This window comes from Balaenoptera acutorostrata, chromosome 2 (assembly GCF_949987535.1).
Source record: "Balaenoptera acutorostrata chromosome 2, mBalAcu1.1, whole genome shotgun sequence".
Taxonomy (NCBI): domain Eukaryota; kingdom Metazoa; phylum Chordata; class Mammalia; order Artiodactyla; family Balaenopteridae; genus Balaenoptera; species Balaenoptera acutorostrata.
In genome coordinates, this window is record NC_080065.1 from 82,318,213 (window position 1) to 82,331,297 (window position 13,085).

General features: G+C 38.2%; 1 protein-coding gene across 1 annotated transcript in view; it reads right to left on the reverse strand.

Annotated features, from left to right (window-relative positions):
* LIX1 (limb and CNS expressed 1) overlaps positions 1–13,085 on the reverse strand; it is a 51,188-nt gene that overhangs the window by 17,248 nt on the left and 20,855 nt on the right. Inside the window, exon 2 of the mRNA XM_007197484.2 lies at positions 12,907–13,070. Coding sequence (XP_007197546.1) covers positions 12,907–13,070 — 164 coding nt within the window. The remainder of the gene's footprint in view (positions 1–12,906; positions 13,071–13,085) is intronic.

Consider the following 13,085-nt stretch of genomic DNA (forward strand, 5'->3'; position numbering starts at 1 on the left):
AGAGAGACCTAGTAAACACTACTTAGATAAAAGAAGCTATCTATTTTAAATAAGACCAGCTAAGTACTAGATCAAAGGCGCCACATACATTTACAACCAAATGGCACTGCTTCTGAGATCAAAGTGCTGCAGGGCTGAGAGAACAGAAAGAGCCTCTACCCAGAAAGCATGGAAGAGGACTATGAGACTTAACCAATTTCGAGATTTTAAAGCAGACACATGTCTTTACTTATTTTATTGTTTCAATGTACAGGATCTTTGGTTAAAATGGGGGAGAAAGTGTACCAATTAATAAGTACATAAAATAAAATAAATTCTGAGCCATCAAAGGCTTTTCTTGCTATTGTTTTTTGCATTTCTGAAAGACAAGTACTTCAAAATGTCTATAATGTTAACCAGCCGCTTTCTTTTAAATTTTGGAGCTACAAATCCAAGCCAGTAAAGCTGTATATTTTTCTTTAGGGATCTTTTAATGGGAACTCTCGAACCATAAGGACCTGTGCTTGGACAAGAAATTTAGCTAAAAGCAATCTACTTGGCAAATCTAAATCAGAGTGTGGATTCTGCTGTAAGAACAGGCACTGTTAGAGTTACCATCAAACAGTGGGAAATGCTGCAAGAAAATAAAATATGGTAAGTGACAGGACGTTTTATTGATGTGTCCAAACTGGTGGTCAAAGACATCAGTTGGGGAGTGAATGAAGTATGATGTTATTTCAAAGCAACTTCCTGCTGGCATTAGACTTCCCAGGTTGTATGGTTTATTCTTGCTGTTTTTCAGCCAGACCCCAATCATAAATACAGATTTGTAAACCATGCCTTATCCGCTAACCATTCTTACTTGTTAATATAGAGAGACAACTTCTGTCCTTTGCACTTTGTGAAAGTACAGAGCTGGAATATTTAACAGTCAAGATTTTACTAAAGTCAGCTGTGGATTTCTTTGGTATGTGAAGCCACATGCTTTTCAAGTGGCTAGCAGACCCCACTCAGACATTTATCTTGAGGCTTGGATGCCTTTCATTTGCTGGTAGATTATAAAACACTATAATCATTTCAAAGCCTCTCAACTCTAAAATTAAAGCCAACTAAAAAAAAGAGCATCTGTGGCATTGCTCAGGAAAACCATTTAAAGGCGGTGGTAGCCAGCCTCTGAGATAACCCCCAGTGATCTCTGCCTCCTGGTATTCACACACTTGTGCAGTCCCCTCCCATATTGTACAGGTTTGGTCTGTGCAACCAATAGAATATGGCAGAAGCTAAGGTATGTCACTTTTTAAATTAGGTTATAAAAGACCTTGTGGCTTCCATCTTGGTCACAGTTGCTTTCTCTCTGGGAAGAGTCAGCTGGCATGTTTTGAGCAGTCCTACTGAAAGGCACACGTGGTAAGGAACTAACTAACGCCTTCTGCCAACAGCCTTCTGAGTGCGATTGGAAGCTGATCCTCCAGATCCGATCAAGCCTTCAGATGACTCTAGCTCCAGCTGATGGCTTGACTGAAACCTCTGGGACACCCTGAGCCAGAACTACCCAACTAAGCTGCTTCTAGATTCCTGATCCTCAGAAACAGTGTGAGACAATGATAAGTTTTGCAGTAATTTGTTACCCAGCCATAGATAGCTAATACAAAGGCTTTGCTCACATCAGGCAATTGGGAACTCCCTCAGCCAACCCTTGAGGGAGAGCTCACTAACAGTAATCCTCATTGCTGACTCTATATGCTGGGTGCTGAGCTAAGCACCTTATGTCAGTTGTCACATTTAGTTATTACCACAATCCTATGAAGTTGGTTTTGTTGTTATCCTTATTTTGCCCACGAGAAAAACAGAGGTTACATATCCCGAGGTCATACAACTTAAAAAGTTACCAAAACAAGATTAAACCCCATGTCTGTCTGACTTGAAAGCCCAGATTTTTAACCACGACACTAATCTGCTTGTCACAGAAATGGTCACCCACCTTGGAATAGAGAAGATCTATAATTTGGCTAAAGTCTCCCAGCATCCCCCAAATCAGTACAGATAGTACTTTAGCCCAAGCTCCAACTTTGATATTCCATGGGTCATTTTGACATAAGACACCAAGAGTATCTCCTCCCATTCCCACATGATGAACTCAAGTTCTTTTAGAAGAAAAGGGCAAGGAAGAAGCAGTGCATTGTCATAAGAAACTGTGCTCAATGATAAGGGGCAAGTGCTTACAATTATATTAATACCTCTTCCCTCCTATTGTCCTTTTGATGCTTTCCTCCGCCTGGACTGTAGGGAAAAGGAAAATAGAGAGAGAAAGACCAACTATGACTAGACCAGAAGATCAAATGTCATTCCCTGTTGGAAGTTTCTCATGCTGGCTGGAAGTTGTCCCTTGATTAAGTATGGAGCCAAAAGAATTGGGGGTTTTACCACATACAATTGCTCAACAATTTAAAATGTGTTTGGTAACTTTTCGAGAGCAAAAGTCATTTAAATCAAACTTCCCCAGCTCCACTGGATAAGAAATTCTCTTTAGACCAGCTCATTCTGGTTCTGTATTTTATTTTTGGATGTTAGATCATGGACAAGCTACTAGGAGCCCACAGGGTACACTATGAAGATCATTGCTAAGCCTAGGCCAGGAGTCCAAACCAATAGTTCAAAAACTTTAGTATTCATAGTACGATCACCTGGGGAACTTGCTAAATATGCACATTCCCAGGCCTCAGTCTGACCTATTGAATCAGAATCTCTTCAGATGGATCGCCGTGGGGGTCTGCATTTTAACAAGCTTTCCAGGTGATTCTGAGGCAGGTGGATCCAGGACTATGCTTAGAGGAATGTTGCTCTAGCTTCTGTCCCTTCTGTGTCTCATTTTTAATTGGCAGAGGCAAAACTAGGTTCTGTGGGGCCTGAAGCTTACACAATTTGAGGGACTTTGAGAAAAACAATATGAAATCACACATTAAAAAGACTGGCATGTGAATTGGAAGGAGCCTATGGCAGAAGTTTCATTTGCTTCATGGTTGAAAGGGAGAACTCTCTCCTCTACTAAAATACTCTACCCTTCTATACTCTGGTCACAAAATGTCTGGGGGATTTCCCCCCTACACCAACTAATTCTCTGATACCAGCTGGGTGTCCTACAATTTAACTCAATTCTGAAACTGTCCACCTGAAGATAGCATCAGATTCCACAGATTAATGGCTCTGTCCTACAAGATAACTCCACTTCAGACACTAATTACAACTCCAGGTTGTTAGCTGTGTTTCTGACCAACCAACTGAAAATGACAGATGCCCACAACTCCCTCCTCTGCTTCCATCATTTGCTAGAACAGCTCACAGAACTCATGAAAACTATTTACTTACTAGATTATTGATTTAGTATAAAAGGATATAACTCAGGAACAGCTAGAGAAAGAGATGCATAAAGCAAGGTGTGTGGGAAGGGGCTCAGAGCTTCCATGCCCTCTCCAAGCAAACCACCCTCCCAGCACCACCAACCTAGAAGCTCTCTGAATCCTATCATTTAGGACTTTTACGGAGGCTTCATAACATAAGCATGATTGATTAAATCTTTGGCCATTGGCGATTAAGTCAATCTTTAGCTCCTCTTCCTTACCAGGAGATCAGAGGTTGGGGCTGAAAATTCTAAACTTCTTATCATATGGTTGGTTCTCCTAGCAACCAGGCCCCATCTCTAGGAGATTCCCCAAAAGCCACCTCATTAACATAAACTCAGGTGTGGTATAGCCCTTTATTTGTTATAAATAATAAAAGATACCTTTATCACTCCTATCACTTAGGAAGTCCCAGGGGTTTCAGGGGCTGTTGGCCGGGAATCAGACTGCATATATGTTATTATAAATCACAATATCACAATGGTATATCTACCTCTGCTAACATCAAACATGCTAATTTCTCACTAGAGAAATTACTTCTACACAAAAGTCAAGGACAGCAGCATTCAGGTTGAAAAAATAAAATCCTTTATGACTGTTCTTCTAAAAGTAGGCCCTTAGGAAGTATGTAAGTACTCCTAACTTAACTGAGGTCTCAATTTTCCTTTTTGCTCAGCAGTTTTTATTTCTTCCATGATAATTTTCCATGTGTCACACTATGCAACAGAAAGATTAAACCAAGAATGATTTGTGGGTCAGTAGGCTGTCCTGAAATAAAATAGTGGCTAATCCATTTTGTAGGATGTACGGAAATTCTTAAATTAATTGAAATAAAATTTTGGTAGCCACGTAAATGTTGTAAACATAGAAATGCCTAATAAGATACTAGTTTTATTGTTAATTATTGATAACAATAAAAATTGAAATTATTATAAGTGTGTTACTGTTCACAGAAACGTTTTCTAGCCAGGATGACACAATTTATACTCTGAACAGTAACTTTCCTGGTAGTCCTCATTTTATTGATAGTTTTTCCCTTGCTTTGTATTAGAACATGTGTTGAGTGACTGTTTCTGGACACTAAGATTTTTCTGTCCATACATCCCAACTACAGGGTTTTCTTTACGAAAGCATGTGGAAACACGTCAATACAAGTGACCTTTCTCCATCTTAAACAAACAGCAGACTTCTTAGAATTTTTTATATTTGCATTTCAAAGACATCAAGAAAAATAAAGGTCTGCAGATCCTAAATGTATAAAACTGAGTTAGGTACACTTTATTCTGTGTCTACCAATGGTAGCCGAGGAGTTGAAAAGTGGTCAGTAAGGAGCAAGGTTTTTGGAATAAGACCCGTCATGTATTATACATTTGACAGATTTTATCCACGTGCAAACTCAAAGCTGAAGATGCCATCCTCCCTGGGGTCAAGGTCAGGTCAGTGTTATTTAGGTGGCATTTGCTCAATAGCCCATCGGACCCAAGGGGCTCTCCCAAGCTGGGACTTTGCAGGTGGCAAAACCAAACAAACTGACTCTGTGCGAGGTGAGAATTCTTGCCCAGATCCTTTAGGCTGTCAAGTCTGTCATTCAGGTGGTTGGGAGTGTTTTGCTTTTGTGACTCAGAGTCCAAGTCTCAACAATTGACTTGCAGAGTTTGTGTGTACGGCCTGCCAGCTCTGGTCAGTATCACCAACACCTCAGTTTCATCCTGACAGCAAGCCATCAGCACAAAGAATGCCACAAACCAGGCCCTGATACTAATTGTCCCCCTTTCAATTCTTTAAGACCTTGACTGCCCTGGTCTAAGCATGAACATTTGCATGTGTTCCAATTTATCTATTCGTAGATACATGAGCATTTTTTTCCCTTCCAGACGGTGATGTGAAAAAGGGAAACCGTTGAGACTCAGTCACCCAAGTTAATATCGTGTCTCTTTCTCTGTAGGTCAGGCTGGCTGCAAATACACTGGGAACAATTTGGAGCTCTGTGTGTGCTGGGAATGGGGGTCTTTGCTAGGTATGGGGGAGGGGACTGGTCTGGGAGTCCAATTTTCAGAGAAAACTCACCAGTTCCTGTCAACTGAAAGAAACGTTTCATGCACATGGTGGGTCAGAATGTTATTTTTATAATATAAACCACCTGGCCTCCTCCTCGTTTACCTCTGCCACAAATGCTATTCTACACACATACCTAGACCAAGGTCCCTGGTAACTATTATAAAACCATGTTGTTTTGCTCCTTGAGGTTTTTTTCTTTTCCCTTTTTTCTTTTCTTCTTATTCTTTTTTCAACTTAAGGTGAAGACAAGATGAATTGATCAGGGCTCAAAGTTTTGGTTTATTTTTATAGTTGCTTTGATGTAAAAGGACTTGGCTCTGATGTAAAAGGAGAGGGATGGGGGGTAGGGTGGGGAAAGACGGAGTCAGCCTTTCTTCCTCATTCAGCAGCTTGTGAGACAGTGAGCATCTTCCTAAAGTTTATCAACTAAGGCTGGGGGACTCCCCTGGAGATTGGTCCCAAGTCTATTTATCACGGAGACTTTTCCTAAGCATTCCTTTCACTATATGCTGCTGTTCTATTTGAAACAACAATATGTGAATATCTCTATTCACTTTGCTTGATTAAAAAAAGTAAAGTTAGCAAAGGGTTCTGGAGAATAACTAAGTCTCATTAAAACAATATGCACTTCCAGTTTCACGGGCAAGCCATGAAAGCCTGATCATTAGTTGACATATGACTTTCAAATGGGAAGGGGTTATAACTAACCTTCCTATCTTTGAGTCTCATTAGTTGCAAAACAGGATGCTTTCCTGTGGAGATCTCTACCAGGAAATACCTCCTTTAGAAGTTAAGTTACATTGCATAGCATGTTGTGCATCTGCGTCAAGGTATACAACTCTAGAGACAGAGAAGAGGTCATGGCTGATTTCAAACAGTAATAGTTGGCATTAAAACAGCATTAGTGCAAGGTAGTAGTCTCAGTTTTATGGCAGGAACTAAATCTCTCTTTGGAGCATGGAATGTTAAGGCTAGGCCTTATTTAATAATCAGTAAAAAAGAGAGCATTACAATTCCATTTAGCCAAGTCTATGAATTAATCAAATTTTCTTAGTCCTTCTCTCTCGGGAAAAACTTAATTTTATAAACTTACTCTATTGTGATTTAAATATACTTTTAATTCCCTGGACTTTGAGAAGAAGAATCATGCAATGCATGAAAGTATAAAACATGTGTTTTATATCTGATAATACAGGTGAAGTGTGCTTACTGCCTTAAAAGTGACTAAAACAAAACCCCTATCCTTTTAGGTAGTATGTACCTTGGAATAGTAGTTCTTCCAGGTGTCTTCACAGGCAAAGGCTTTGGTTTGAAAACCAAGTGGCATAAAAATGGAAGGCCTTTCAGAGACAGAGCTTTGGAAGAAACTCATCTGCTCTGAGTGTTCCCTCTCACACATCCCAACTGTGCAACACTGTTACACAATGCCAAATACTGGTTGGAAATGGAAAAAAAAAATCAATCAACAGCTTGCCTCTGGAAATATTAAATGTCTCAGTTTCACGTAGCACCTGGCATGATACAAACAGCCTAAGTACCTGACCCCAGTGTTTACCACCTGTTTTTCTGTAAAGCAATTTTAACAATAACAAAATACGTGAAAAAAAGTATGACATCTCATTGAATGAGTGTTCTACACTTCAAATAAATCGAGCTATCACATCAATGTTTTAGCCAGGGGATACATTTTTTGTTCAATCATAACTTTTGCACATAAATAATCACATGGTGTAGTACTACACTCAAAGAATTTTTACTTTTTATTCCAAATAAGAGTAAAATACATTAATCCAAATCATTCTAGCAGACTATATGGAAGACCACATCACTGGCTTGAAAACAAAACTTGAATCACAAATCTTTTAATCAAAATATAAAATAAGGGAAAATACTCAATTAAGTTCCCCCTTTTGGATTTGGAAACAAAAACAGCTGCTGAAACAATGAGTGGCTTTCCTTCTGAGTTCATCAAGAGGGGAGCCAGACGTTGATCTGATGGCCCCTGTGTTGCCCTTATTGTAAAAAATGGAAATTACTGCAAGTTTTCATGGTCATGATATGCGGCTAGGGAAGGATTAACTGCCTAGACAAAAATGGCATAGAGAAAATACACCCAAGATGCATGAATTTCTACTTAATGCCTTAGAAGATAGTTTCTTTTATAAAAGACACAATAAGCACTAATGTGTTTCAGTATAACTTTCTAAAAGACAAATAATTTAATAACAATAGATCATTTTATGTATTGTTTAGAAATTCAAAAATGAATCATATTTTCACTTCTCTTTTTCTTTACTGAAGTAGTTTGTGAAGGCACGGTTAAAAGGCAGGGTTATGGCTGCTTTCTTTCCCTCTGGCTCTCTGTTTTTTTCGGGTTGTGGCGTCAAAACTAACTGAAAATTCTTTAATTAGTCTTCTTGGACACAAGCCTCCCATTTACTTCAGTGGGAGGTTTCTTTGCATAAAACCAGTGGTTTGTGTCCACCAGAGCCTTTTGACTGCTTTCCTTTGATTAATCAGAAAACTAAAGCTCAGTCTGAGTACCACTGTTCTAAAGAATGAATGAGCATAATCTCTTACAGCTTTCATGAACCAGAAGGATTAATCTGGCAGTCCAGTCCCATACTCCACTTCAAGTATTTTCAATTACTTGGCACCGTTGGAGGTGACGTCCACGGCTCAGGAAGAATGCTACTGCTGGCATAATGGTTTCTCCATGTCCCAGCACACGGTCTTGGCGTTAATAATCCATCATGAAATGATTTGCAATGCACAAGGGTGACATTTGATTACGTGAAAGGCATTGCAGGAATGAGCATGTAGGCTCTTAAGGCCAACTGCTGGCAAAAATATGATGAAATGTTATATGGTAAAAATAACATTTAGACGGTTTAGTTGAAACCATTGAAGACAGTTTCTGAACTGACTGAGAAAAGTGTAAGTACATTGCTTTAGGAGAAATTTCTTTCTTTTTTTTTTCCTTCCTGGTTTTCCTTTCTCACATCACATTTTGGGGAGCCAAATAGGTTAAGATTTGGCAGCCAATCACCCAAACACATTTTCAAAACATATTTGATTCAGGAAATTCTGGATCTTTTAAAGCAAGGATGTTAACAATCCTCCTGAGAACCTTAAAATATGATGATTTAAACATAAGGAAAAGGAAACCCTGAAATGATCAGAGAAATCACCAAGAGGCTTCCCTGCTGAAGAGTTCAGCTTTTTAAATTTTGTTTTCTATTTTTTAGAGACCATAAGGAGGATGGTAAATTTACTACATACGGGAAGTCTTATCATTTGGGGTAGAAATTTATGAGACGATAGGGAAATTCATAATTCTCAAGGAAGCAAAAACAAAAACAAAAACAAGAACATTAGAATTTCTTCAACTCATATCCTCTAGATCTATTCACTGATCTGTCAAAAGCATTATATTCTAAGTACATTGTAATGAATGTAGTTATTACATATGAACAAACATAATGCATGGGTGTGTATGGCCAAATGTTGGTTATTCGAGATCATGGGTATAGGGTGGAGGGAAAGTTACTTTGCATAAATGAAATTCAGAGAGAATTAGAAGGTATTTTTAAATCAATAGTTTCAAATTAATCCACTTTCAAAACTTTAATCACAGATATGAACATAATAATATCAGCTGATTTTAATGTTACTGAATTTTTCTTCCTAGCCCACCATCCTGCAGAGTGAGGTGAAATACCTTAGTTGATATATTATGTTGTATGTAATAGTATATATTGTTTTGTATATCTGTCAATAGTGATTATATTTTTTTTAAACAGGACATATATAAACTTCATTGATTCTTTGGATTTGTTATTCATCATTTAGCTATTCATTCAACAACATTTATTAGGCACTTACTATATGCAAAGCCCAGTACTTGGCGTCTTAGGGATATAAGGATACAGACTCTGTCCCTGAGGCACTTACATTTTATTATAGGGACAGAACATGCATATAAGTAGCTGTAGCATAAGGTAAAAAACATTAAATACTAGAAGAGAAGCAGAGATAACTGCACTGGAAAATCAGAAGAGGTAAAGATTTTTAGTGGGGAGATTCAGGGAAAATTCATGGAAAATGTGATGTCTAAGTGAAGTCCTGGAAGATAGTCAGGGTTTGGACATGAAGAGAAGGTGCAACAGCACTTCATGAGTAAGTCACAGTATGAGTGTGGAGTGGCTGGAAGAGGTCAAGGCCCGGATGAGGGACAGTCAGCCTGAAGCACTGAGTGTCAGAAAGGAATTCCGGGAGATAAAGCTGGGAAAGTTGGGGCTAGTTGTAAAGTCTTTATTGACAGAATAAGGAATTCAGACTTTAACAAGAAGGTAAAATAGTAGGGAGCCATTGAAGCCATTTTTTTTTCGTTTTTACTTTTTATTTTGAAATAATTTTAGACTTATAGAAGAATTGCAAAGATAACAGAGTTCCCAGAAAAAAGTCAATATTATCTAAGTTTTTATCCTTTTTTAATAGTTCATGTAGTATTTTTATATCACACTCTTATGATTACATCCCCTTTCTCATGCTGAGTGTAGTGTACGTCTTTTACTTTTTTTTCTTACTCACAAATGTCTTTCTTGTTTATCTTTTCAAAGATATAGTTTTTAATTTTGTTGACCAGGTTTGCCAGTTTTTGCCCAATTTCATATCAGCTCCCCCATAGCTATCCTACATATAAATCAAATCTACCTTAAAACAAAACAAAACAAAACAAAAACCAAAAAAACAGTGAGATCAATGCACAGAAGTCCCTTGATCCATCTTTTAAACAGAATGCTGTCCCTAAGTCTCATACAGCCACAGAGCTGTGTGACTTTTTGTCATGATCCTGCTTGGAATATGGTGGGCCATTTCAATATGAAAATTTGTGCTTTTCTTTAACTCAAAGAAAATTGCTTCTGTTACTTATTTCTTCCCCTTATTTCCTTTGTCTCTTTTTAGAACTCTTATTAGATTAATGTTTACCTCCAGGATTTATCCCCATGTCTCCTGTCCTCTTTTTCCATCTCTTTGTCTTTTTGCTCTAAGTTCTAGAAAATTTACTATTTATTTTTTACTTTGTTATCCTTTACTAATTTGGCTGTGATCTATGTCTATTCATCTGTTTACTCACTTTTTATTTATTTTTATTGTTCTAATTTGGCAATCACACTTTAAATTTCCTGTTCCCTGCTTGCTTCTTTTTTCGTAGCTGTTTTAGGGATACTTATCTTTCCACAATTTTCTGAAGATAATTATTGTAATACTCTTTTACATACTCTGCTGCTTGAATTATTTCTGTTCTTTTGTTTGCTTGCCTTGGCCTTTTTTTTTCTTTTGGTTTTCTTCAAATGTTTGGTGATCTTTAGTCCATTGACATTCATGGACAAAAAACAAAAAAACCAGATTAATTTAGGTGGCTGGCAAAACCTTGCTCTGTGGCTGAGCAGCTCTGTTTTCCTAGGAGGCCGCCCCTGAATGGGAAGTCTGATGGGAGCTCTCTAGGAGTAGGCAGGCTTCACCTTGAATGCTCGATGATGGACCTGCAGACTCATGTGGATTAGGGAATCCTTTCCTCATTTGCTGCCTTTCTACCCCCTCCCTTGCTCCCCATCCATGTCAAGTGTCTAGGGTTCCATCAAGTTCTGTTCTAAGGCTTCTAGAGCCATTTTCAAATCATCCTCATCAGGCAATTCACTTTTATTAGTCAGAGGTAAAAATCCACTGTTGACCACTGCTCAGGGTAGAAGGCAAGACCTCACTGGCTGGCGGTGTCAGAAGTTTTGAAAGCAGTTCTTTAAAATTACTCCATGCTACTGTCAGAGTAAGCTTTCTGAAACACATTGAATATATCATGCTCCTGCTCAGAATCTTTCAGCAATTTTGATTTTATATAGAATAAAACCTGTTCTTTTTTGCAAAGCATGAACACCCCTTATAGTTTGATGTGAGTGCCTACAATCATCTCCTACTGTTTTCCTGTGACAGACACACTTAGGCTCCCCAAATTCTGAAAGTTCTTGTGGTTTTCTCTTGTTCCGTGCCTCTGTACACACTGTTCCCTATGCTGAGAATGTTATCTCATCTTTACCGATTGGCAAAGACACCCTCAATTGTACATCTCAGTGTGTGATTGCTTCCCATGAATTCTCTTCTGACTTCCCTAGGCAGACATAGGTTTGTGGGTCTATTTATTAAACTATATCTTCCCCTTACTCCACATAGGATTTGAAATAATATAAAACAGATACATGGTAAAAGGACGAAATAAATGAGTGAGGCACACTAAGTTCAAAGGGAGAGTAAAGTTAGAAATATAAATAATATCAAGTATGAGGTTAGTCCTAAAAATTACACGACACTAAGTTTTATAGACATACTACAAAGAGATACGCTGAAAATTTGCCTCTGGGCTTCCTAGTTGTCAAAGCTAAGAGGGAAAGTTGAGCGCTTCTGAGTTTCACATTGTCCATAAACTATAAATGAGAGATTTTTGCCAGTTACTGAAAATTAAGAGAGAGTTTACTGCACTAAAGGGGTACTTATAAAGGTGACTGGTAAATTGAGAAGCTCCTACTTTTGTGCTTTCATTGACGCTCTAATATTACTATGTAATTACTATAATTTTTGTACATTTCTTTCCTCAAGGTATGGACCAGATCCTCATTACTTGATCCAGTGCTTCATATTTCCTAGTCACTCAATAAGTATTTGTTACGCATTTGCAGACAAATGTTTTTGTGTGAACAGGTGTACAACTAGAAATGTATCATCATTTACACCCATCATAAACATAACAAAGAATTAACCAACTGGAAGAGTCTTTATACTAATTATCAAAACAATACTTGGAATATCTGCTGTATATCAGATAAACACATTGCATGTATATTTCGTATGACTCTCAACCTACCCTGTGGGTATTATTCCCCATCTCAAAATCAGGGAAATCAGTAAGTTAAATAAATTTCCCAAGGGTCTACAATTATTCAGAGGCAGAACTTGGGATTAGCATAGGTGCCTGAACCCAGCCCTGTGACCCTTAACCTTTGCTATAGGTTCATGCTTCCGTGTGTAGTAGATTGATTAGTATTTGATTACAAATTTCATAAACGTGAAGACTTTCTACTGATGGAAGGGCCCTGATGGAAGGACTTTGCCCAAGTTCCTCTGCTCTTTAAGATTTATTCCAAAATATTTGAGGGAAAAGGCAGCAGCAATCAGGCAAATAAAATACTATAAAATTTATTTTCCATAAAGAAATATCAGGGGACAACACCCTAATAAAAAATACTTCCCATTTAAAAAAATGGGAACATCTGACCAATTTTTCTCTTACATAATGGAATGTGGCACAACTTTTTTCATTACACCCAAGAAAACTTACAATGTACCATTTTATAAAAGGGCTTACTCTGTTTTAACTCAATCAGCTTTCACTGATCAATTTATGGTTGCTTCTTACCTGGAAGTTGCCAAAACAGCTTCCCCCTGGGAGGGTCACATAACTCACAAAGGGTGGTCCAGGAGATGGCAGCGACTCGTAGACCACCACACCCTCACTTGGGAACGCAGCCCTCTGTTGCTGTTTGCTTTCCCAAAATTCCTGTAACATTGACACAACATTCACTGAAAAAGACAAGA